The following is a 26153-nucleotide window of genomic DNA, read 5'->3' as shown; positions in this document are numbered from 1 at the left end:
TTTTTGTAAAAAGATTTTTATTGGAAAAAAGGGGAAATTGTAAAAAGCAGGGAAAGGGCTTACCCAGCACCGGAAAAGGATGGAAAAGCCACAGTATCCCAGCAAGAATATAGACAAGGAGGAATGAGGACATAATGACTGAAAAAGAAACAATGCTCATTTAACTCTGGGAAGGTTCTTTCTTGAATGCTGAAGATGTGAGGCATGGCTTATTGGCAAAAGTCCAAGTAAACATGGAGATCTGAGCCACAAACACACACAGACACACTTCTCCGCATGGAGAGTCTGCTTATGAACCAGCTTGTATGGAAGAATGCTGGCGAGGAGAAAAATGCATTAGCAAACACACTCACACACATTATGGGAAGGTGGTACAGATTTTCGGTGCAATCCTAAGAGTGTCTACTCAGAAGGAAACCTCTCTGAGTTCAGTGGCACTTACTTCCAAGTGAAGGAACACGGGATTGAAACCTAGGTCCCTTGTAAGCCTATGAGGGGCAGAAACAACACCAAAGAAGTTAACACCCTGCTCCCTTATTTAGGAGGGCAAGGTGGGGATCCTCACCCACTGTTTTCATCACAACTCTTGCCCATCTTATTCCTTTCCTCCAAATTAGCTAGTTTTCCTTGGCTGTTTTAATTGAGAGTTTTTCTTAGGTCAACAGGAAATTGTCTGGAGATGTACCAGAAGGCCATCTGGCTCTGACAAGGGATTTCTAAGGTGAATAGTGCAAGCCACAACTCAGCCCAACCTACCCCCATATCAAAACATATCAGACTGAATATTGGGAAATGAACCAGAGCAAAGAACACTAGGATGCAAATGCATGGGTTGGGGGTGGCAGATTCAGAGATAGTGGAGAAGGCAAAGGGAAGGCCAATAGCACCTTCATCAAAAGAGGGTGGGGTTGCTTCTCTACAAAACTAGTGATTAGAAATGGTATCTCAGTTAAGGGCAAAGTTGTGGAGGCAGAAGAATAGTGGGATTTGGCAGAACATTGCCGAGCTGGGAGGGGCCACGCTGCAGCTCCAAGTGGTGTGTGTCCAAGTGGGTTCAAGCACCATGCCCTGAAGATGGCGGGGCTGTATCCGTCCTTCTAGTCCTTCCCCTTTCCTTTTCTGGCTGTTTGAAACATGAAAGATAGAAAAGCATTAGGGTGACACATAATATAGTTCACTTGATTTGGTCTGTGTTAGTCTAGCATTCAAGACAAACAAAGCATTATAATTTTTATTCAGTAAGCTTTGCATATTATAGCAAGACCCTGACAATTGTGGAAGCAGAGCCTCACCCACCCATCTGATGGCTCTCAATTTTAAAAGAAAATGATGGTTGCTGACCTAGCAGCTAAGTAAAATGAAGAAAGTGAATGGGTGTGATTCAAGCTTCTGACAAACTTTACTGGACTGCAACTCCTACTACTTTGCAGTGTTTGAATAAAGATATTAGCTGGCATTCCAACATCTCCCTCCAATACTGACTTACTAGGAGACAGCAGCAGCAGCTGTAAGTGCTGGAGATCTGTTTCATTGATCAGAATGCAGCAGATTGATGTTCCCAGCTCTCTCCTGCAAGCAATCTCCAGTGCAACAGTCAGAAGCAGGATCCCTGTTGCAGTCCCTCCATGTACTGGAGCATTCATGGGATGGGGGTGGAAATATGAATCTGCTGCTCCCTGATTGACTGGAGAACACACTCCTGTTGCTCACAGTGACTGCTGCCCATTATATCAGAACTCGGGGACTTTGTTAATTTCTATATATTCCCAGCACTACTGAATATGAAGGGACTGTCAGAATGAATCAGCTATGTATCCTTAATTCTAGTTTATACATTTGTGACTTCAAATGTGCAACCTAGAGCTACCAGTCTAGTAAATGGTGGGGGGAAATGGGAGAAGTAGCTCATTAATATCTGGAAGGGTAAAGCCACCCCTCTTCCCTGTATGACACTATTATTGTTTGGAGATTATTCCAATGACTGGAATTCTTGACTTGAATCAAGTCAAGAATTATTTGGAGACTTCCCTCATACCCAGAACTTAGGATTGCCAAACTTGTGAAAAAAGAATCCATTCCCTTTACTAGACAGTCCCACACATTAAAAGTGACAGAAAGCCAGAGAAGGAAGGGGCCCTCATCTCTTGGCAAACTCAGAAGTTTTAAGTTTTATTTGAAAGAAACAAATAGGCATTTATTTGGCTAGGAGTCAGAATGTGTGCTACGAGGATCAATCATGTGCAAATAATTACTCGCTTGAGTGATCTTGCAGAGTAAGCTCTGTCATGGCAAAGTCAGAGAATTACACAGTATTATGACTCCTCTTCTGTGAATTGGAATAAACCTGTGATTCTTCCAGTTCATATAAGATGAGCTACAATATCACAGGTGTTCTTGGCTCCAATATTACACTGTACTCTGTAAGTCTTAACAAATGTTGTAGTCCATGGTCACAGTTTTGCTAGAATTATCCAGATAAAGTGCAGGACTCAAAAAGGGTCAAAATGTTCTCAAGTGAAAAGATTCTGAAAAATTTACAAATACTACCAACAACAAACAGAATACATCATAACCTTTTCCATCCCTACTGTTTGTGTCCCTGTATGTGTGCAGTTACATTTGTCACTAAAACAAGTGCAAGTCAAAACCCCCATTGGAAATAAAGGGCTTATGGTTGCTTGGACTGACCTTTGGATTTTGACTTGGCCTTAGGAGAGCAGGGCTTAGTCACTTGAATAGTTTCCTGGCACTCCGCATTGTACAGAGCCTTCTTCAGAGTGCCTGAACGGGCCTTTAGACCGGTTGCAGAATCGCAACCACCCCAGCTTTCAAACTTGTACTTGCAATCAGCTAGGAGAGAGATTACGAACAATTAGATCAGTTTGATGCTCGAAACAAATGTTCATCCTACGTGTGGTACACTTGAGGTCCTATATTCACTGTACTTTTACTAAACCTTTAATCATGCCAATGTAGTCTGTCATGGAACCTCTACAGCTCTGGATATTTTGGTGTGGACAAAATGTAAACCTGCTTCTGTTTTAAAATCTCAAAGTAGATCAGTAAGTAGTTCAGCCAGGATTTGCAGGCAAGATTTCTGACTCCCAGTAATTAAACACTTGGTCCCCAACCCTAAATTATACTGCCGAAATATGAACATCTAGAGCAGGGGTCCCCAAACTAAGGCCCGGGGGCCGGATGCGGCCCTCCAAGGCCATTGACCTGGCCCCCGCCCTCAGTTTTATAATATAATATATTGTATATACATATAATATTGATAATAATATTATAATGTAATACAATATAACACTAATAATAATACCATATAATAATAATTATATGTTCTATATTACATATAATATTACTAATAATATTACAGTATAGTGGTATAGTTCAATATAGTAATAGATAATGCTAATATTGTGCTATGCTAATAATATAATATATTGTATGTACATATAATTTTTAAGCCACTCTGAGTCCCCTTTGGGGTCAGAAGGGTATGATACAAATGTAGTAAATAAATGCAGTAAATAAATAAATAATAAATAAATAAATTTTAGACTTAGGCTCGCCCAAAGTCTGAAATGACTTGAAGGCACACAACAACAACAACAACAACAACAACAACAACAACAACAACAACAACCCTAATTAACTTGACTATCTCATTGGCCAGAAGCAGGACCACACTTCCCATTGAAATCCTGATCAATGTATGTTGGTTAAAATTGTTTTTATTTTTAAATATTGTATTGTTCTTTCATTTTTCTTGTTGTTGTTGTTGTTGTTTTTGCACTACAAATAAGACATGTGCAGTGTGCATCAGAATTCGTTTTTTTTTTTAATCAAATGATAATCCGGCCCCTCAACAGTCTGAAGGATTGTGGACTGGCCCTTGGCTTAAAAAGTTTGGGGACCCCTGATCTAGAGAATATAGGAGTAGATTGTATGTGGAAGGACTGTTCAATTCTGTAACATAATACAAATTCCTTGTTCAGGTTTTAAAAATAAATAAATTCTAAAGGTGAAAAAAAACCCAGTAATAATTTGAACAAGTATGACAACAAACATTGGGAAGTATCTATGAGGGAATAGTTGTAGGCAGCTGTTAGATTTGCACTAATTGCCAAGCTTCTTTTCTAGATAGTTACAACCTAATTCTGTTACTCTAATTAAACAGACACATAAATAGAGAAATAGGAATGTGACCGAGAAGTGAGAGTAGCAGAATTATCCTGGAACCGAGAGAAAGAGACAAAGAAAATGGCCAAGAAGCCTCTTTCAGGTAACATCCAAATCAGCCAATTCTTTACAAAATGATGTGTTATTAGTAACTGGAATTTATAATGTTCTGTAATAATAATAATAATAATAATAATAATAATAATAATAATAAAAAAACTTTATTTATACCCCGCCACCATCTCCCCAACGGGGACTCGGGGCGGCTTACATGGGGCCATGCCCAAAACAATACAATGTAAACAGCATATAAAAGAACAGCACATCACAATACAATAAGCAATGCAATAAATAATATCCATTACAAAATAAAACAAGGAGACAATGAAAACAAGGGAGACCACATGAACATTAAGTTAAAACTCGGGGTAAGAAAGACATAAAAATAAAAACCACAGCAACAGGGTCATAAGGGAGTGGGGTATTCTGGAGGATAGATATTAGAGGGAGCAACGGAAAAGAAATATAAAATGGTTACTCTCCAAAAGCACAGCGAAAGAGCCATGTTTTCAAGTCTTTCTTGAAGGCTGCTAGTGTGGGGGCTTGCCTAATCTCAGCGGGCAGAGAATTCCACAATCGGGGGGCCACAGCAGAAAAGGCCCTCTCCCTTGTTCCCACAAGGCGGGTCTGGGAAATCGGGAGTGGGGACAGGAAAGCTTCCCCTGATGAACGAAAGGATCGTGTAGGCTTGTGATAGGCGATACGGTCATGAAGGTAGGTGGGTCCCAAACCATTTAGGGCTTTATATGTGATGGTATACACCTTGAATTGGGACCGGAAAATAAAAGGCAGCCAGTGGAGCTCCTTGAACAGGGGAGTAGATCTCTCCCTGTAACTTGCCCCCGTAATTAACCTGGCAGCCGAGCGCTGGACCAATTGTAGTTTCCGGGCCATCTTCAAGGGAAGCCCCACGTAGAGCGCATTACAGTAGTCCAGTCTAGAGGTAACTAAGGCATGCACCACCGTGGTCAAGTCAGACTTCACGAGGTATGGTCGCAGTTGGCGCACAAGCTTGAGTTGTGCGAAGGCCCTCCCGGCCACCGCTGACACCTGCGCCTCAAGCGTCAGCGCTGAATCCAGGAGGACCCCCAAACTGCGGACCTGTGATTTCAGGGGGAGTGCAACCCCATCCAGCACAGGTTGCCACCCAATACCCCGATCTGACAAGCGACTGACCAGGAGGGCCTCTGTCTTGTCAGGATTGATCCTCAGTTTGTTCCTCCTCATCCAGTCCGCCCCAGCGGCCAGGCACTGGTTCAGCATCCGAGGGGCTTCCTTGGATTCAGATGGAAACGAGTAGTGGATTAGCGTGTCATCTGCATAGAGATGGCAACGCCCTCCAAAACTCCGGATGACCTCTCCCAGCGGTTTCATGTAGATGTTGAATAGCATGGGGGATAGGATAGACCCTTGCGGGACCCCACAGGTCAAAGGCCAGGGGTCCGAGCAGGTGTCCCCCAGCTTCACCATCTGGGAACGACCCTCCAGGAAGGACTGGAGCCACAGCAGAACCATGCCACCGAGCCCCATCCCGGCAAGCCTCCCCAGAAGGATACCATGGTTGATGGTATCGAAAGCCGCTGAGATGTCCAAGAGAACCAGCAGGGTCACACTTCCCCTGTCCAGCTACCTGCGGAGGTCATCCACCAAGGCGACCAAAGCCGTCTCGGTGCTGTACCCAGGCCTGAAGCCAGACTGCGAGCGGTCCAGAAAATCAGTGTCATCGAGGAACTCCTGGAGCTGTGCGGCAACCACCCGCTCCAGAACCTTGCCCAAAAATGGGAGGTTGGAAATTGGTCTGTAGTTGTTACATACAGATGGGTCTAAAGAGGTCTTTTTTAGTAATGGTTTTACTACCGCTTGCTTAAAGCAGGATAGAACTGACCCCTGACCCAAGGAGGCATTTATAATAGCCACAAACCAATCCAACAACCCATCTTTGGCCAGCTTAACCAGCCAAGAAGGACAAGGATCCAGAGCGCAAGTGGTCGCCCCCACACACCCAAGAATCCCCCACGTCGTCAGGAAGAACAAGCCGGAAAGAATCCCACAAGATCGGACACAAGCTGTACTGCTGGATTCAACCATGATTATTGTTGAAAAATATTGAAACAGTCCATGATCTCAGGATGACCTTCATGTAGTACCCTCCTGTCTGGTAAATCAGTTTACTAGTCAGAGGAAACAAAGTAGAAGGTGCCAACTCTCTTGTTACAACTTCCCCATGTGTTGTGGGTTTATTTTCAAGAACAATTCAAACTGGCATCATATTTGGTATTCCTCCAGAAGCAGGTAAAGACATTTGTTTTGGCAGGCATTTGGGGGCCGATTACTCAGAGGAAAGGACAATTAATAAGAGTTTATATTTGTTGTCTTTGTTTCTAATCTCCATTCTTTTAACTGCTTTTAATTTTATTAATAGTATAATTATATTTCAATGGCTGGAATCTTGTATCATAGTTATGAAAGTATAATAGAAGATATACAATTATGAGTGTAACATATTCACAATTCCTAGTTTAGGAGCTACATAGCCCTCAATCTGCATTTATCAGGAAGCAGCTGCTGCAATTGACAGGAGTCCATTCCAGAGAGCTATTATCAGGCAGTGTAGCAAAAAAAAGCATTGAGCCAAAGCCCGGGGGGGGGGGGGGGTGACAGCTATCAAAAACCACAGAAAGTCCAGTTGTCCTCAGGATCACCGGATATGCTCTTAACATGGAAGTGCTGCAGTGAGCAGATTACCAGTGCAAATGCACTATAAATAGTGCAAGGACATTACCAGTAAGTTAACATAGCAACAAAGAAAGTTGTTTTATTCTAAGTCAGACCACTGACAATCTAGCCCTGTGCGGTCGACTCTGACAAGACCGTAATGACTCTCCAGATCCCTGGATCTTCCATCTAAGTCTAATCCTGTTAAGCTTCTAAAGGTAGAGGAGACCAGGTATCTTCAGGGTGGTGTTATTAATTCAGTAATAGTGCACATTGCACAGACATAACTATATGAGAGCTAAATGTTTTCAAACAGTCTGCTACCCCTTTAAACTTGATAGGTTATCTGAAAAGCCTCATTATTTTCTCTCAAAACCAAATGCGCTCACCTCCAAATTCCTTCTTCCAGTTGCAGGGGATCTTGCACTTCAGTTTCTTGGTCTCTTCATTACAAGTCCCCTCACGGAAGCCAACACCACAGTCTTTGCTGTTGGGGACACAGGGGCCCCAGCGCCATTCCTCACAATCTGAGCCATTTTTCTTCACCTTGTCTGAAGAGAAAAGGCAGTTATTACAGGCAGTTATTACAAAACTTAACAAATATCCCCACCATTTCCTATAATTTTTCCACAAGGCATTAAGAGCATCCCTTACTTTCTCCTTTGACACAGCCTGGAGGAATGGGAAGGTTATAGGAAGATGATTGTTTCTGCAAGAGCTGCTACATAGTGGAATAGACTGACTTGGAGGGTTCTCCATATTTGGAAATATTTAAACAAAAGTTGGATGGACAACTTTCAGGAGAGCTCTACTTGTGTATTCCTGCATGGCAGGAGGTTAGACTAAATGGCTCCAACTCTATGGACTCTATGGGCAGCGGGGCAATCCCGGCACCTCGTGCCCTGCCTCGCCTGCAGCTGATGCTTCCCCATCCCACGTGAGGAAGCACTGCTGCCATAGCTTGGCCCATAGTTTTCTACGGAATACGGGAAGCCTCTCTTGTTCTGAGGGAAGCCTCCTGTACCACAGTCAGGACACTTCCTTCACAGGGCCTTGCCAGAAGGCACTGAAAGCATCCTAGGATGCTTAATTTGCTTCATGTGATAAGAGTCTGTGAAAAGCAGTGTTCAGGAGGGCTTGACTAGAGGTCTACCACATACCTTTTTTATTCTTGCCAGCCTCTGAAAATGCAACCAGAAGAACCAGAACCAAAAGGAGAAATAGCCCACGGACCTGCATTCTACACAAAAACAAACAGAAAAGTATCAAATCTCTATATCAAAAGAGGGTGCCCTAAGAAGAGAATTTTTATTTTGAAGTTTGGGTGCCAAGAACGAATTGGGGCTGGATACTAGAATACACTGTAGCAGCATTTCTGTATCCAGGAAGAAACAGAGTCCTTACATACAGGGTTGTGTAACTTTACCATCATTTTCACTATAGCAACAGACATGTGGATTCGTGCTCAAAGATGGGAAAGGGTAAAGCAAGGATGACCTCATCTTTTCTGATCTCAAAAATAAGCAGAGTCAGTCCTAGTTAGTGCTTGGATGGGTGTCTACCAAGGAATACCAGAGATCTCCAAGTAGACCTAGGAAAGAAATCTTACCTGGAGCCTTGGAAAAGTATTTATTGTCAAATTTTGACAATACTGGGCTAGAAAAATCAATGATTTGATTCAGTATAAGAGATTTTTCTATATTCTAATGAGGCTTGGGATACTGTATCAAGGCAGGAAAGAATTAGACCTTCAAGAAAATACAGTGTTAGTAGCTCATAATTTAGGAGTGGTCATTTCCCCATGTCTTGACCCATTCCATTCCAGGCTGGAATCCTGCAAAAAAAAAATGTGTGAATTCTCCCTGCAGCTTAAAATCAGAACTACAGATTTACATCCAGACTGAAGTTTTACTCCTAAAAGCACATTTTTAATAAAGCAAGACCACAGGTCATGCTTTTAAGGAGAAGCACAATTCTTATTTTGAAGAACACTTTCAGCTGTGGTGGTAGTATGGTCCCAAAGGAGGCTGCAACGAAAAAAAAAAAAAAAGGAAACGGGAAATTTCCACACAGACATGTTGGTCCGATGGGCTTCCTGGCTGGTTTGAGTAAAGAGGGCTGCTATCAACCTAATAATCCAATATGAACATGGCACCACTCCAAAACTATAATGCAAGGAAACCCGTGGAAATAAGGAGCCATGGTGTCTCATAAATGGTAGCATATCTATACTCCACAATTATAATTATTCTACAACTTCTACAATACTTTGCAGACTTTACCACTCCTTTACCTCACAGCTGTCCAAAACCCTTTCCAAGTTCCTTCTTTTAAGCTCCCCTCCCAGTTTATTCCCAGTACACATGGGAATAAAATCCACTACATTAAATCCACGTAGGAGCCCCGGTGGCAAAGTGCGTTAAAGCGCTGAGCTGCTGAACTTGCAGACCGAAAGGTCCCAGGTTCAAATCCCGGGAGCAGCGTGAGCACCCGCTGTTAGCTCCAGCTCCTGCCAACCTATCAGTTCGAAAACATGCCAATGTGAGTAGATCAATAGGTACCGCTCCGGCGGGAAGGTAACGGTGCTCCATGCAGTCATGCCGGCCACATGACCTTAGAGGTGTCTACGGACAACGTCAGCTCTTCGGCTTAGAAATGGAGATGAGCACCAACCCCCAGAGTCAGACATGACTGGACTTAACGTCAGGGGAAACCTTTACCTTTACTTTTAAATCCATCATGTCTTGAGCAAAGAGCTCTTCATTAGAGAACTGTATCTAATGAGAGCTTTTTCAACAACTCTCTCAAAAGGACTTGGTAGTTTGCTGGCATCTATAACAGTGACTCATTTCAGGAAAGCCATTAAAGAAGATATAATATCCCACCGAGGAAGAGCTATGTGAAAACCACTGGGATTAGCCATAACTACTATCAATGTGTTCGGCCCCTGCTGGATGCTCGTTTTCCCCCCTTCTTTTTCTGTTGTGTTTCCCTTTGGGTATGTTTTGCCACTTGGCAACCTCTCACAAGGCCTCTTGCACTTCCACACAAGGCACTCCATTCCCACAGTGGTGCTAGTCAATGGGCCAGTCCTTTCACAATGCCTCTCGGCCCACGGGTCCCAAACAAAAGTGCCGCTACTCACACGCAACCTTACCCGGGGCCTCCAGGCAATGGCAGGAAAATGAACAGGATTGAGACCTCCTTTTACAAAACAGCCCCTCTGCCCCGGCCCTCTCCCCAATTTCTAGAGCAACCATGTGGAAACCAGGAAAAGCACAAAAACCTGCCAAAGGGATTTATGCTGCCCCTGCCTTTGGAAAGCCAGGGAGGCTTCTGTGGAGGGCTGGCAGCAGCAAGGAGGCCCTGCGGCAGCTCCCCGCTCCCCTGAAATGCTCCCCTCATTTCCCAGTGCCTCTTTTATTCTTGCGCTCAGCAGGCTATCTCGCCAATGCCAAAGCTCCCCGAGGTTGGGGGGAATCTCAGCTGCCATGGAACTTTTATGCAGCTCAAAAAGAATCCAGGGTGGGAAAAAGAAACCCCGACAGGCACAGTTTTGGAGAACTAAAACAGAAGATTAAAAATAAAAGCCCAACACAATTAGATCCCATGTGGAGCTTTAGAAGGCAGGCTGCTCCCCCTGCTGGCTCTCTTAATGTCAGCCTATTACCATATCCCCACAAAAGGGTCTATGGAAACAAGGCTGGGAGTAAGGGAGCTAGCTAGGAACTAAGTGTGTGTGTGTGTGCATGTCTGTGTGCACCAACACACCATACACACACCACCAGGAAAGGGAACAGGTGTAAAGAAGAAAGGAGATGTCTGCGCAATTGTTTTGCAGTTGTGCATTTTGGCAAGTCTGTGCCGCAATAGTGAAGCAAGAGATCTGAACTGCCAATGCCAAGAGTGGCAGATTATTCCGCAGTCTGGGATACCATCACCTGGCCATTTATCTTCTGAAGAAATCTTCTGCTCTTCTGAAGGGCTAGCAATAGGGAACCCTATAGCAAAAACTAGTCACCCGTATTCCATTCTGTCCCTGTCCATTGATTTTGCCCATATGCAGAAACAAGCAGCTGTGCTCCCCCCCATTCGTGCAACAAGGCATGAATGCAATTTCTACTCATCTAGCAGAACCCAGCAGCAAGGGTGACAGGTCAGGTCATCAAATGTAGAGCCAGGAAAATAACTCCCCTGGTGCTGCTCAACAAAGAGACCAGGGACTGAGCAGAAAACAAAGTTCCTATTTAGTCATACCGGATTTGCTAGAATACCCAAAGGGGTCCTATCCCATATGCACAAGCCCTTTTGGTGGCACAATGATGCAAGAAGATGGCAGATTATGAATATGACTATACCACAAGAGGGACTCTGCTAATTCATCATGAGAATGTGGCCACCGAATAAAGACCACATCCATTTTATCAAGCTTGTTACTGAAATTTAGAGGACATAATAGCCACCAGTTTCAGCTTCAGTTCTATACATTTAAAATGGCTAAAAGAAGAAGGCAGACAGTAAAGGCAGAAAGCAGTAATTCTCAAACTTTGCTCCTCCAGGTGCCCTAGCAATCTTGTTAGGGCTTCTGAGAGCTGAACTCCAAAACATCTGGAGCACCAGTTTGAAAACTGTTCTTGTAAAGGATATTTTCTTGCTCTATCCTGTTCATTTTATTATGAAGCATAAATTTTGCAACCTGTATATATAATGTTGCATGTCTTCTGCATTTATGTCTTTTGCATAATTTATGTTAGTTTCACTGAAGAGGAATATATGTGAGGTATTTAATGTATTCTTTTACCAAATAAAAATCCTAATCAACCATCTTCTGGCATCTGAGATTTCATCAGTAAATCTCCACAGATAAGTCCCTTTTACGTGCCTTAAATTAAAATGTAAGGTTCTCCAAGGTGTGACCTGTACAAAAATGTCAATCCTGTATGGCACTTACACATAGTTTGGTATACTGCATACTGAGGAAATTTGTAAATAAAGTTTCATTCTTTATTGTCCTACATCACTGGCAAAATTTTACAGGGTTCTAGCCTTTTCACACTACACAATCATAGCATCATGATCCCAAAGTGGGATGCCATGGCAGAATGATATGGTACCTTGAGATTTGTAGTTTGGTGATGCACTCGATCTCTTTGGCTGAGAATTTTAAATACCACGGCCAAAACTGCAGATCCTGGGATTCCATAGAATGGACCATGGCAGTAAAAGTGGAATCATGGTGCTATAAATGTGGTGTTAAAGGCCCCACGGTCATTTATGGTCCCATGGGATATTTTTTACCATCCCTTCCATCTTTTTTCTTACAAAACAAAAGCAACTGAAGAAGAAGAAAAATTAAATAATACTGGCAAAATGTTGTTTGATTGGTAGCACTAGATATCACCAGCCTAGATGCACCTTGAATGTGAGCCAGGTAGTCACACCACAGGTAGAGGTTAAAGCAGGGACCTAGGCATAAGGGCTAGAAACTTTCAGTGGCTGCTTAATCTAGATTTCTCAAAAAAGTGGAAAGATGACCTCCCAGGAGCTTCTACATAAGGTTCCTGAACATTGATCCTGAAGGCATATAACATCTCCATTGATATATTAGTAATAATGGCATTGAATGTCTACCTTTGTTTGAAAGCCGCTGTAAATCCCTTTGGAGGAAGAGGGCAGGTTAGAAATAAAGTTGTTGCTGTTGTTATTGTTGTTGTTGATAATGATGATGATGATAATCTGGAGAATCTAACCAGTGTTATGTGCACTTGTGAGATATTTAGTCTCTTTCCCCTATGCCCCCTCAAAACATAAGTGTTTTGGAAAAGGCAGTTTGGAAGAACATCAGACACAATGCAGTGGGTGAAAGGCCCTTTTGCTTCGGCTCCCTCCTTCTTCACAGAGGAAGAACTGATTGCACTGCAGATCAGGATGAAACATGCCATGCTCAGTGTAGGGGAAAGAGATGGCCAAGAAGGCTTAGGGGAAAGAAACACTAGGTCAGCATTTTTGCCCCCTTCCCCCACCGTGCCCCCCAGGCAGCTCATCCACAGACAGCAGCTCTTGGTTCATTATTCAGGCTCCACTAGGCTCACCTTTTGTATGTCTGTCGCTGTGAAGCTGCCGGATTCACTCTGAATTGAACTGTCACAGAGAATTACACAGGCTGGGTAACTGAAGGCAGACCGCTAGGGACAAGAGCCACGTCCTTCCCCCACCCCCCAACAAACACCCCTGCGAGCTTGAGGTATGCATTCACCAAGTGTTTTCCAAGGTGTAGCCCCAGTCTTTTTCCTGCAAGTGTCTTGAAGGGCATAAGTGGCAAAGGTTGTAGAAATACTACTTTCTTTGGAAAGTAACATCCAAAATCCTCCAGCTAGCATGGCTTTTGGCCAACATGGCTAGGTGATTCCTGGATTAGAAGTCCAAAGGGTAACATTTTCTTACTCTTGGAGCTAAGTACTAGACTCAAAGTTTGCTGTGACCAGACTGGGAATGAAGTAGAGCTTGAGCTATTTATCAAGCAGTCAATTAATTAATAAATAAATAAATCACATTATTCCCTGCCTTCACCCTCTCCCCCAAAACTCATGGCAACTTTATCCTGCCATGGAAGTTAACAAGCTAAATAAGGCCAGTTGTTAGGCTTAATTAAGAACTGGCCTCTAACTACAAAGAAAGTCTAACTACATGCTCTCTTCTTCCATCATTTCTTTCTTAATGGGATCGCCCTTCTGACACACTTTATTTTGCAGAATGCTGAACATGTACCATGTCCTGAGATATATGTCATGACTATTGTTTCATGGAAATAGCCATTCACTCCAGATTGGTTCTTGAATTAGCCTTTGGGTGCTCCTGTTTGGCTGATTCTTTTGACATAGTGGTGCGGTTTGAAACGGGAGACATGAAGTGTGACTGGCTAGTGATGCTTTGACCTCTTATAGTTGTATCCCTGACTGCCCATATAATGCTCTCCCAGGAAATGACCACAATCTTTTTCTTACTAATATTTTGAGGAACGATATCCTTGAGGCATGAAATACCTAAATACCACAGAGGTATGAAATCCTGTCTGATTTTGAAAGTGAAGCAAGTTCATGCCTCACTAGTACCTGGATAGGAGACTACCAGCAAAGACCAGGTGCTCTAGGCTTTGTTTCAGAGGAAGAAACCAGCAAAACCACCCCTGAGTATTCCTTGTCTAAAAAAAGTCCTATGAAATTCATGGAGTCACCATAAAACTTCAGGCAATTTGAAGACACCAAACATACACATTCATGAAACACATTTTCTATTCTTCTGAAAGGACTAGCTCCTAAAAACACCATGGAATATATCATCTTCTCTCCATGCAAGAGACAGCATGGAGAGCAAGATGGAAACTGCCTCAATATGTAAGAGATCAAGAAGTAATTAAATGTTCACTTTTACAAAAGTGCACTTCATGGTACACTGGAATTTTAAACAATGTCTCAGGGTCAAAAAAGATACACTGGGCAACATGTTATTTTTCTTTGCTTAAACACAAAGCAACACCAAAAGTATTGGCCAGTCAACCCTATGTATTTAACGTCCATAAATGAAAAGTACCTAAGTGGCTTCTCCTCATTTTCTTTCTAAAGTCATTTTTGGCTGCTTTGCTCTATTTTTTAAGTGTAGTTAAGTTCAATAGTATCAGTGTTGTAACTAGTTTCTCCCTTTGCCTTGATTGTATTTTCCTGCAACCATATACAATCCAATGTCTATATTAAAGTTCCATCTCTTCTGGCCTGAAACTATTGAAGCTTCCAGAGATTCAACTGTCCCTTTCTCCACATGCAAAAGTTCTGATGATTCATCATTTATATCCTAAAATTCCTATTTTCAACCAAAATACAGCAGAGAACTGTTGTTCCTGGTATAATATCCTGACCAATGCACCAACAATGGTCAGTGTCATCGGTCCCCTACTTTTTAGCTTGCGGTTTGCCTCTCTCTCCAGATTTAACCATTTGACCCTTTTGGGGTGACTATTCTCAAAATGATACCTGGTCTGTGAGAACGGTGGAGGCAGATCTTCTCTCCCTGAGTAACACTCTCCCCTGGCCACCTCCCAACATGATCACTGGCCATGCTTTGCAGAACTGAGTTTAAGCCAAAATGATTTTTTTTTCTGAGCTCTAGTGGTGCAGCCATCTATTACATAGCATATTCAAGATACACAATCAGCATGAAAACCAGGTTACAAATGAAACTCTAAGAGAAAGAAAAAAGGAAACGGCAAAACAAATTTATCTCAAACATATTTGTCTGTTGAATGGATGCTGTCTAAAAGGACAATGAAGGATGGTGATAGCTAGCATGCAAATATGTTCACCATGTTTTTGAAACTGCTGAATACACTGTACAGTAAGATACTAGTATCCACAGGAGATGTATTTCCAGCTGAACTGTGGTTGTGTGAACCCACAGATACAAATGAATGCCACTGAATTACTTCACTTCTGGTCTCGACATAACATAAACTTGCCTTTGAGGACCTAGAGATTCCTACAGAGATATTCTCTCTAGGAGTTTACTAGGTCCTTCAAGGCAACTCAACAGTAGAATTGCCTGGAGGACCTAGAAAATTCCTAGAGAGACTATTTTCTCCAACGTGTAGGTAGCTAAAATGATGGATATGGGTTCTGTAGCTATGGTGGTCTTACTGCAAATGTAGACTCTAGTAAGCTAAATGCCTTAGGGGCAAGCAAGTATTTTGTATAGGCAGGAAAAGCCTGTGTAAGGAACCATCATAAGTATAATCTCTGCTCAAAGATGTAATTAACCTAGAATTTTATTGTCAGAATTAGAATTTTGATTTTTGCACCTTCATCTGCTTAAAAGCTTATTTTAGGAGGACACCTTCAGCTCTCCATTCCACATCATGATTATTCTCCTGAGTGGTTACAGTAGGATCAATTGTTTTCCTGCTCCTCAAGAGGTTGGTAGCATAACAATTTACGTAAGGCTGAGATCAACTCAGAGCTTCTGTGAATTCATCTGAAATGGACACCACATGGAAAGGGACCAGGACCTATCAAAATTACAATATGGTGCCTTTTTTATTTATACTTTCTTTCCTCCTTTCCTCTTGTTAATTACTGCAATCAAATCATCTATTTAATTGAGATAAAGTTTCACATATTGCACAAGTAAAAATGAGAGAGAAATTAATGAAAAAACATAGCATTGGCTATAAGGTATTATTGTATGTAGAAGAAAATAAAATAGTTGGAGAAGAAGAAAAAAATTGAGATTGGCATAGACAAACAATCCCAAATGAGAAATGTATTGAGATGAATCTAACATATGAGGCATTTTGCCATCCCAACCCCTTGCAAAACTGCAATATTTTCAGTGAGCAACCCTCCCTAGATCCCTTGATGACTCATTATACACTCATGTCACATTTAACTTAAAGCGTATTCAGGTCTTGAAGCATACCTCATTCCCGCTTGCTCTTTTGCCTCACGGGCTACACATGCTGAGCTGTAGCTGAAAGTTTAGACATACTTTGGCAACAGTGAGGATTGCCAAGGATTTGAGTAACCCTGGAACAAGTCCATGGAAAACCTCTGGGTGATGTTGGAATGGGACTGTAGGTGCCAAACACAATAATGAGGGGCCCTTTAGTTTTCCCTTGCCTCTTTTCTTTGCCAAGAGAGATCTGCTCCAGGTGTCCCTTCTAGACCAGTTGTCTGCACAAAGAGATTTAGATGCTATGCTCTGGACCAGATATGTCATTCTGCACACAAAGAACAGGCTGTGCTGACAGTACAAAATTTAGGGCTGTAAGCTTATGCCTGCCTGCGAGTTAGCACTATTAAAACTCCAAGGAGTAAAGCTGCATATGATTTGGTTGGCAATCTAAGACAGTAATGTTTGGCTAAATCTACAGTACAACCTCCACATCTGCAGGAGATATGTTATATCCAGACTTTGTATGGATATAACACAACCATGGGTAAGAGCAAACCCTATTATAATGAAGGACCTCCATCCCAAGAATATCATAGAGTCATGCTAGAGGACACAGAAAACACCTAGAGGACATATTTTGTCAGACATGGATAAATGATATCATGGATAACTGGTTCTGCAGACACAGGGGTTGTACTGTACATGTCTTCTTGCCTTGCCTTACTACTCTCTGCATTGATTACATCTATCAATGATTCCTACCCTCTTTATCCACAAATTGTAGTCCTTGCATGAGTCAACCAGCCTGTAGGGATTTTATCAAGGATGGACAGAAAAGACAATGGTCTCCTCAATGGCACTACACAAACTGCAGAATGATCCTATTTTGCTAGAGGGAAAACCAGATCACTCACCAAATAAACAAAAGTTTGGGAGGCTGTGAGTTTTCCAGGCTGTATGGCCATGTTTCAGAACACAGCCATACAGCATTCTCTCCATACACCCTGGAAAAGTCACAGCAACCCAGTGATTCCAGCCATGAAAGCCTTCAACAACACATTAAACAAAAGTTTCTTCTAATATTATCAATATACAGGGTATTCCTGCTTTCCTTTGTCTTGGAATCAATCTGTATCCATCACAAGATATGACTATTGTTATCCTGTCTTTCAAACTTTTTGTGAATCACTAAGTGAATCCAAAAGAACTCCTTTTCATTTACGATACCAGCCTTGTCCAACCTTGTGTGCTTCTGATGTCTTGGACCTAATTCCCATCATTCCCAGACAACATTCTAATTCTCATCCCCAGTCATGGCCATAATGGAAACTGCTATTTAACACATCTAATGAGAGGCAGGCTGGAAAACCCCCCCTGCAGTACTCAACTTTCTATAGAAAAGTCAGCAATCCCTCATGACTCCATTAACATTGATCTCATTCAACACAAGAACCATCTAGGAGTGGATCCACATTGTAGTGTTACTACACTTTGATACCACTTTAACTGTGATAGCTCAATGCAATGGAAATAATGGAAGTTGTAATTTTGCAAAGTCTTTAGCCTTCCCTGCCAAGGAATACTGGTGCTTCACCAAACTACAAATCCCAGGATTACATAGCATTGAGCCATGACAGTTAAAAGGGGTATGAAATGGCATTAATTCTACAGTATAGATGCATCCTAAGTTAGGTTAAACATAATGACTTTCAGAACCAAGGACGAATGGAAACCAAAGTCTGTATTATTTCAAAGCATTTGGTATCTGCCACACTGGAAGTGACAGAAACGTTTTCACCTTGACTCCAAACCTCCTCCACATTGAACTGTGGGGTTCATACATCCAGCTCATAAGAAGTGTCAGATTTTCACATGACAGATTTCAGCTGTTATTTGATCACTTGTTTAAGAGACATACGTTATATATTTTTCTCAAACAGTTCTTTGCCTAATAAGGTGAAGGAGGTTGGAATATTGTAAGAAAATAGTTATCAGTTGTACACAAGTGACCATCAGCCAGCAGCAGTCAGAAAATGATCAGATTTATCAAGTTATTTGAAATGCAAGAATATATGCTTACTCTCATCAAGCCTTGCCTGATATTCTTCACTCCGTTGACAGTTAGTAAAGAATATAAGGCAAGGCATGATAGGAGTATACAAAAGACATGCAATTCAATTTCATGTCCACAATGATGACATCCTTAACCACATAGAAATGTGTTCAGAACAACACTTCAGAAGCAAAGAACACTTAAGTGTCATGAGAAGGGGTGTTCAGTGTCTTTTAAAAGTCCCCAACATCCTAGAATAAAACAATAAGTTCAAATAGGAGTAATTTCATCCTATAAATAGAATACAGGTCATTTCTTATCTGAAATGTTTGGAAACAGGAGTGTTTTAGATTTCAGATTTCGGTATGTCTGCATTTGCATAAATGTACATAATGAGATAACCTTGGAGATGGGACCCAAATCTAAACAAAATTAATTTATGTTTCATATACAACTTATACAAATATTCTGAAGGTAATTTTATATACGTTTTAAATAATTATACGCATGAAACAAAGTTTCACCACCAAAAAGCAAAAGGGTTCACTATCTCAGCCACCTATCTGAATGAGTTTGGATTCTTGAATTCCAGATAAGGGATGTTCAACCTTATTTGGAACCTACTCTGATTGTGAACTGTGCATGCTATCTTATTTTACCAGCTTTCTTTTCTGACACTAATAAACTACGATATGTCTTCCACTCTTGCCTATTCTGGCTCTCCTTTGTGCTCTCCCATCTTTGGCCCACCCCCTCCCCTCCTTATTGAAAGGCATGAAAAACTGGCCAACTCTCCATGCTTTCCCCTGCCTTCTCAAGTTTCATGAGCCAATGCAGTTGCAAGACCATCTTCTCTGCCTTCAGGCTGTGTCCTGGCATACCTCAGATTCTGCCTTCTATGCGTTCTCTCCTCCACCTCTTCCTCCAGTTTCTAGTCATACCTTTTCCAAACAGATTGAACAATCTGGAAAAGAACCTACTAACTGGTGGATTATTTTTCCTATGACTCATTTAGCATGCAATCATTTAGAAATCGATTTAGAAAAGTAGCAAAAAAGGAACTCAAGCTCCATTGTTAAAAATGTGTTTGTGCCTACAAGTTAACAATTATGACCCTATGAATTTCATAGGCAATGAATTCTCAAAGATGATTTTGCCAGTTCCTTCATATGAAAAAAAAAAAAGACTATAGCATTTGGTATTCTTTGGTGGTCTCCCATTGAAGTACTAACCAGGACTGAGCCTGCATATCTTCCAAAATCAGGCAGGATCCAGTGCTTATAGGGTGTTTAGGTTACCTGGAAATAAACTCCACTGAATGCATTGAGCTTGGAAACGTTACTTTTTTTTCATCTACAACCCTCAGAATACTCCAGCCAGTGTGGGAGCTACAGAACAGTAATTTTCCCAAATTTTGGTGCTCCATCTGGAGGTACCACATGAAATTATGGTGTTTCTAAACAGTACACAAGAAAAGTAACATGCCAACTCTGAAGTGTCAATTCAAGCATTAGAGCCCATTAAGGAGTAATGTTGTGCTGAAAGATTACCAGTTAAAAAGCTTTGAGATACAAAAAGAAGCTTTTGATCTCTGTAGTATGGACTAGATTCTTGAGGGCTATTGGTTGCACAATTGCCTAAAGAGTTTAGCCGGAGAGCACAGCTCCTGGGACATCCCTTTCACCAGCAGAACACGGAAAACACTGAACTGACACAACCTGGATGAAAATAAGCTTTTCTGGTGGATATTTGTCAAGTGCAACTGATCCAGGAGAAGAAAAACTTAAATACCCCCTTACATTTTAGAAGAGATCTTCAACAGACCACACAGAATAAATGGGTATTATTACCACAGAAAAACATATGAGTAGGACCAGAGACAAAGGACACAGAGTTAGAGATCTCATTATTGTCTGTTTGGGTTTATAAACATGTTGCAAATCACTTGGAACACAAAAGATTCGAGTACTGTTGACCAGATCAGATCCCAATGGCATATGTGCTTATTTCCCTGGAGTTTGTATCTACACTACAAACTTCTACAAGGAAATGGACTGTGTGTGGACATGGCCCTTCTGGAAGAGGTTTGGACTCCATGTAGACATGCCAGGAAGAAGGACTACCTGCTGCACACATTTCATGGTCAGGTCCAATTGACATCACCATACTTCCTGTTTTTGCTGCTCTAATACCCTAAAGCAGTGATTCTCAACTTGTGGGTCTCCAGATGTTTTGGCTTACAACTCCCAGAAATCCTAGCCAGTTTACCAGCTGTTTAGGAATTCTGTTTAGGCCAAAACATCTGGAGACCTACAGGTTGAGAACCACTGCCCTGAAGGCAACAGATCTTGTCTGATCTTGGAGGCCAAGCAGAGTCAGCCCTTGTTAGGACTTGGATGAGATATCACTAATGAATAGCAGGTGCTGTGGGTTATATTTCAGAGGAAGGAACTGGCAAAACCATCCCTGAGTAGTCCTTGCCTGAGAATTCTCTATGAAATTCATGAAATGGCAATACGAGAGATTGCCATAAATCAACAGGAAACTTGAAGGCACATTACGCACACATTTGAGTTGCAGAGCCAATGTGGTATAGGGATTTGAACACTGGACTGTTACTTTGGAGACCAGGGTTCAAATCTCCACTCAGCCATGGAAACCCAGTGAGTTATCTTGACCATGTCACATCTTGGGCTGCATCTAAACTGTAGAATTAATGCAGTCTGGCCACTCAGTGCTATGGAATAATTGGAGTTGTACAAGGGTCTTAAACTTATCTGTCAAAGAATGCTGGTTCCTCACCAACTACAACCCCTCAGGGTTTCATAACATTGAGTTGTGGCAGATAGTGGTGGTAAACTACATTAATTCTACAGTGTAGATAAACATTTGGACTCAGAAGAAGATAATAATAAACCCTTTTGAATAATTTTTACCAAGAAACTCCTGTGATGGGTTTGCTTTAGAGTTGCTGTAAGTTGGAAACAAGCTGGCACACAACAATATTGGAGAAACAGAGATAGAAATTGAAAAGAACTAGCTCCAAATCAAATAGCCTGCTGGCACAATGGTTGCAATTTGAAATGTATCTGCAGAGAAGGACATAAAGTCAGTGTGGGCATCATACAGTCCTCTGGATATTGTTGGACTGCATGTCCGAACAATCCCAGATAACATTGCCATTAGGGGAAGAACGCTGGGATGTGAATCTGGCAGGTCGCATGATTCTCACCTCATCCTAAAGGGTTTTAAATAATCCTCCTAAATTGGTAATATCAATTATATCAATTAATTTATAATAGAATAAACATCTAAAAACCCTGGGAGAAAAAAAAGAGAAACACATTACAAAAATAATAATATGATTAAAGTTGTAATGCATTCCAATTGTCTTAAATGAAGAGATGTGAAATACTAGGAGGTGGGTGGGTGGGATGGGGGAGGACACACAGACAAAATCTGGAAAAAAGATTTTCCCCCTTTTACCATGATAGCCTGATTTTTTCTGGATTTTGTTTAAATAGAGTGTGGAGTATTTTTATTTAGAACGATAAATGAAATGTTGAAGAAGTTATTTGTATCTTTATTTCCTCCTTACCATATTTAAAACCAGTGCAGAAAATAGTATTTATGTTAAATGAGATATTATTCAAAATGGCAGTCAATATACCAGTGTGTGAGTTATCCAGTCCAAAGCAACTTTTCAGGAAAGAAAAAAAAAACACATCTGAAGGGGGAAAAAACAGTTCAGCCCATCAACTTGGCATAGAAGCATAGATAATAGTATCAGATCAGTGCCATTCCTGGTTATGGTTTCCCCTTCTTTTTATAGGAATGAGTGTTTTATCTCTGCTGGCACCATGGAGGGCTTATGGGGACAAAATAATTTTTTTTATTTTAATGAAGTTGCTGGTTTCATCTCCTCTTAATTTTTTAAAATGGATTTTCATAAACAGAACAAATAAAAAAGGTTCCATACAGTGCAGGAATTTGTGACTCTATTTTTAACTCTCTCTCTCTCTCTCTCTCTCTCTCTGTGTGTGTGTGTGTGTAATTTCTGAATAAACTGTAGTTTTAACACATCAAACATGATAATTTTGTGTCAAATCAAATTACATGCTACACATTTATGTTCCTAAAGGAAGGATGCTGCTTTTAATTTGTACAGAGTGCTATTTTTTTTTTAAATATTTCCCCCCCAAAAAAGTATTGTTTTTTCCATGGCATCAGAATTTTTAGACATTTTACATCTTTACTTAAATGCACAATTTATTCCAGTTTCAGATGTTACAAGATGTACTCTGGCTATAGACCAAGACCTTTAATTGTGTTGCGTGGGGGATGAGATAAAAAGAACTTGACAGAAGTTTTCCTTTGAAGCTATGGATGTGGAGACCATCGCAGAAGAGGGATCTTCACTCCGCAGGAAGCAGCCCTGCATCATCCTTGTTAATGTAAGAGAAGTTTACAGACTCAGCACTAAACAAGCTGGGGTCAGGGTTGGCTGAGAAAACATGCTGGGCTGGTGTGGGGAGATCTTGTTCAGAGCCACGGCTGCAAGACGATATTGAAAAGAGGTTGCAAAGACCCACCACCCCTCTTATAAAAGCAGGGTTTACATGCAATTTTTATTATATTTATTGTATTTTGACTATTCCAACCTAAGTTCACACAGTACTATGTACAGTAGAGTCTCGCTTATCCAACATAAATGGGCCGGCAGAACGTTGGATAAGCAAAAATGTTGGATAATAAGGAAGGATTAAGGAAAAGCCTATTAAACATCAAATTACTTTTTTTTTTACAAATTAAGCACCAAAACATCATGTGTTACAACAATCAACAGAAAAAGCAGCTTAATACACAGTAACGTTATGTAGTAATGACTGTATTTACGAATTTAGCACCAAAACATTGCAATGTATTGAAAACAATGACTACAAAAACACTGACTACTAAAAGGTAAACTGCATTGGATAATACAGAAGGTTGGATAAGCGAGACTACTGTAATTATTTTTCATTTTTTGTATTTGCCTTGTTTTAAATTGTGACCAACGTGTGTGGTTGTCAGCCACCTTGAGTCCCCATGGGGAGAAAGGCAAGGTACAAATAAAATAAATGATGTTGATGATAATAATAATAATAATAATAATAAGACTTAGTTTGTATATGCATTATGTGTGCTGCAAGACAAAGTGTCCTAGTTTCCTGGGGACATTTCCTTCTTGGAATCAACCCTGGTGAGAAACATCTCCCTTCCCTCATTCTTCTCTAGGCTGGAGCATTTCCAAAAGCAGAAGGTTTTGATCAGAGCGAATCTCCTCATTTTGCTTTGTGTGCATTCTCAAGTTTCCAAATGCCCAGATTGGGAGTCCCAGGCTGAGGGAAGAGATGAGGAACACAGCACCACTATTAAAACCAACCTGCTTTTTCTTCTCTGCATAAAGCATAACATTTCAGCCATTCCTCTGCCTGCAAAAGCCACATGTTAAATGGCTTTAGAGTTGGAGGGGCTGGAAGGGGTTTGGGGGCCATGCACCGCAGATCTCTACAATGTTCAGGAATCAACACATTGGCATATTCCTTCAGTTTAAAAATCATTAAACTCAGACAGCTGAAACTATCCAGATTAGAGTTCAGCGTTGTTTCAGTTACATTGTGCATCTGACCAAAGAAAGTTTACTCAGAGACACTCAAGGTGTGTGCTTGAGTTCACTTGACAAAACTTAACTCACTCCTGGCTCTTTATAGCATTGTGATTAAGCCATGAGTTTCCCATTAGGCTTTCCATGGCACACATGCCTATGCATGGAAAGGTACAGGTCTCCTGGATGGATTCGCAAGGGGTGCCATGTGGTGCCAGCAAGACAAACCACACTCCTTGCAGCTACAGGTGGGGAAACAGGATTTAGAGTCATAGCTATCAGAAGGGGCCCCAAAGAAAAGAAGAAAGACAGACAGACAGACAGACTGAACCTCTTCCTTCCAGCTACTTTCCCTTCAAAACCCACAATGGTCCACAAAGGTGGCTGAGATAGCGACCCATTTGCTTTGAGACCCCGTCACACTTGATTTTCCTGGAGAGGCATGAAGGGTCCCTCAAGTGGCATCTCCAACAGCCCCCTTTTGAGACAGGTTTTGATGGAGAGTTTGTAGAGACAATGCCCCCTCATTGCTTTTTCTAGGGCTAGAAAGAAAGCTCCCCTGTCCCGTCCCTTCTCTTACTAGCAAACACATCCATTTGTTTGGTTGCAAACACTGTCTTCACTATGTCGTGGAAGGCTTTCATGGCCAGAATCCCTGGATTGCTGTGAGTTTTCTGGGCTGTATGGCCATGTTTCAGAAGCATTCTCTTGTGACGTTTGGCCCACATCTATAGCAGGCATCCTCAGAGGTTGTGAGGTCTATTGGAAAATAGGCGAGTGGGGTTTAAATTATATATCTCTGGAATGTCCAGGGTGGGAGAAAGAACTATTGTCTGCCTGAGGCATGTGGACAATTTTAACAGAAAGGAGGAAGCAATGAAAATGAACAAAATTTGGCCACCAGTATTTAAAAAAACCTTAAAATCAGGACAGTAAATAAAGAACAACACTCAGAAACAGGGGAAATCCAGACAGGAAACAATCAGGGCCACCTAACACCTCCCAGCAAAGGATTTCCCCAGGCAGGAAGCAGCCAGGCTTTGAAGCTGCAAGGTTATTCAGTGCTAATCAAGGTGGCCCATAGCAACATTCACATTTGCCTGAAACAGACAAGAGTTCTTTCTCCCATCCTGGATATTTTAGAGATATACAATCCCCACTTGCCTAGTTCCCAACAGACCTCCCAACCTCTGAGGATGTCTGCCATAGATGTGGGTGAAACGTCAGGAGAGAGTGCGAAACGTCAGGAGAGAATGCTTCAGGAACATGACCATACCCCTTCATCAATTGTCACACATGATTTCCCTGGAGAGGCATGAGGGGTCCCGTCCAGTGGCATCTCCAACAGCCCACTTATGAGAGAGGTTTTGAGGGAGAGAGTTTGCAGAGACAATGGGTCCCATCCCCCTTCCAATTGCTGTTCCAGGGCCAGGGAAGGCAGCCACCCAAGGGGAAAGAAAGGGGGAATCCAGGGGATGGGCTCCCACTGCCACCCCGGGTCTTTCTCCCGCGTCCCCGACGCCTGCCTTTCCCTTTCCATCGGAAGAGGCGCGCAGGGCTCCGGGGACACCAGTCCGTTAGTCCCAATCCCCGGTTTAGCCTTCAAACCGACGGCTTCCTTAGGGTTTGTCCCGGATTAACGGGACGGGAAAGGATGCCCACTTTCCGAACTGGGCGCCTTGCAAGAGTAGCGTGCCCTGGATCCACAATTGCTACGGGCGGGAGAGAGGGTCGCCAAGGCTGGGCTCCCACGGATGGGACCCACGAAGCCTGGCCAAGGGTCCTCTCCCGCTCGCCTCGCCTTCCATCCCACGGGGGGCATGGGGAGGGGGCCCCGGGGCTCTTGCCTGGATGGACGCCTGGACGAGTCTCCCGGCGACGGCGGCTGCTCCTGGCTGCTGCTTCTTCTCCGCGGGCTCCGCTCCACCGCCTGCCCCGCTAAACCGGCTCCGGCTCTCGATCTCTCTCCTCCTTCCCTTTGTGTCTTCAGAACGAGTTTAAGCTGGTCACATGGGGACCCAACCTGGCGCGGCGCGGAGGACCCTGACGTCA

At 42.2% G+C, this 26153-nt stretch overlaps 1 protein-coding gene across 1 annotated transcript; it reads right to left on the bottom strand.

The window, feature by feature from the left end:
* mdk (midkine) lies at positions 1-26153 on the bottom strand. Its single transcript, XM_062967951.1, has 5 exons — positions 25949-26153; positions 8121-8200; positions 7350-7511; positions 2689-2850; positions 1-1123 (listed from the first exon to the last, which is right to left on the bottom strand). Exons 2-5 carry the CDS (start codon positions 8197-8199, stop codon positions 1098-1100), a joined length of 429 nt encoding a protein of 142 aa, XP_062824021.1. The 5' UTR covers position 8200; positions 25949-26153; the 3' UTR covers positions 1-1097.

Source organism: Anolis carolinensis, chromosome 1 (assembly GCF_035594765.1).
Source record: "Anolis carolinensis isolate JA03-04 chromosome 1, rAnoCar3.1.pri, whole genome shotgun sequence".
In the NCBI taxonomy this organism is placed as follows: Eukaryota; Metazoa; Chordata; class Lepidosauria; order Squamata; family Dactyloidae; genus Anolis; species Anolis carolinensis.
The sequence above is the reverse complement of the archived record's forward strand: the minus strand, read 5'-3'. Positions and strand labels throughout refer to the sequence as shown.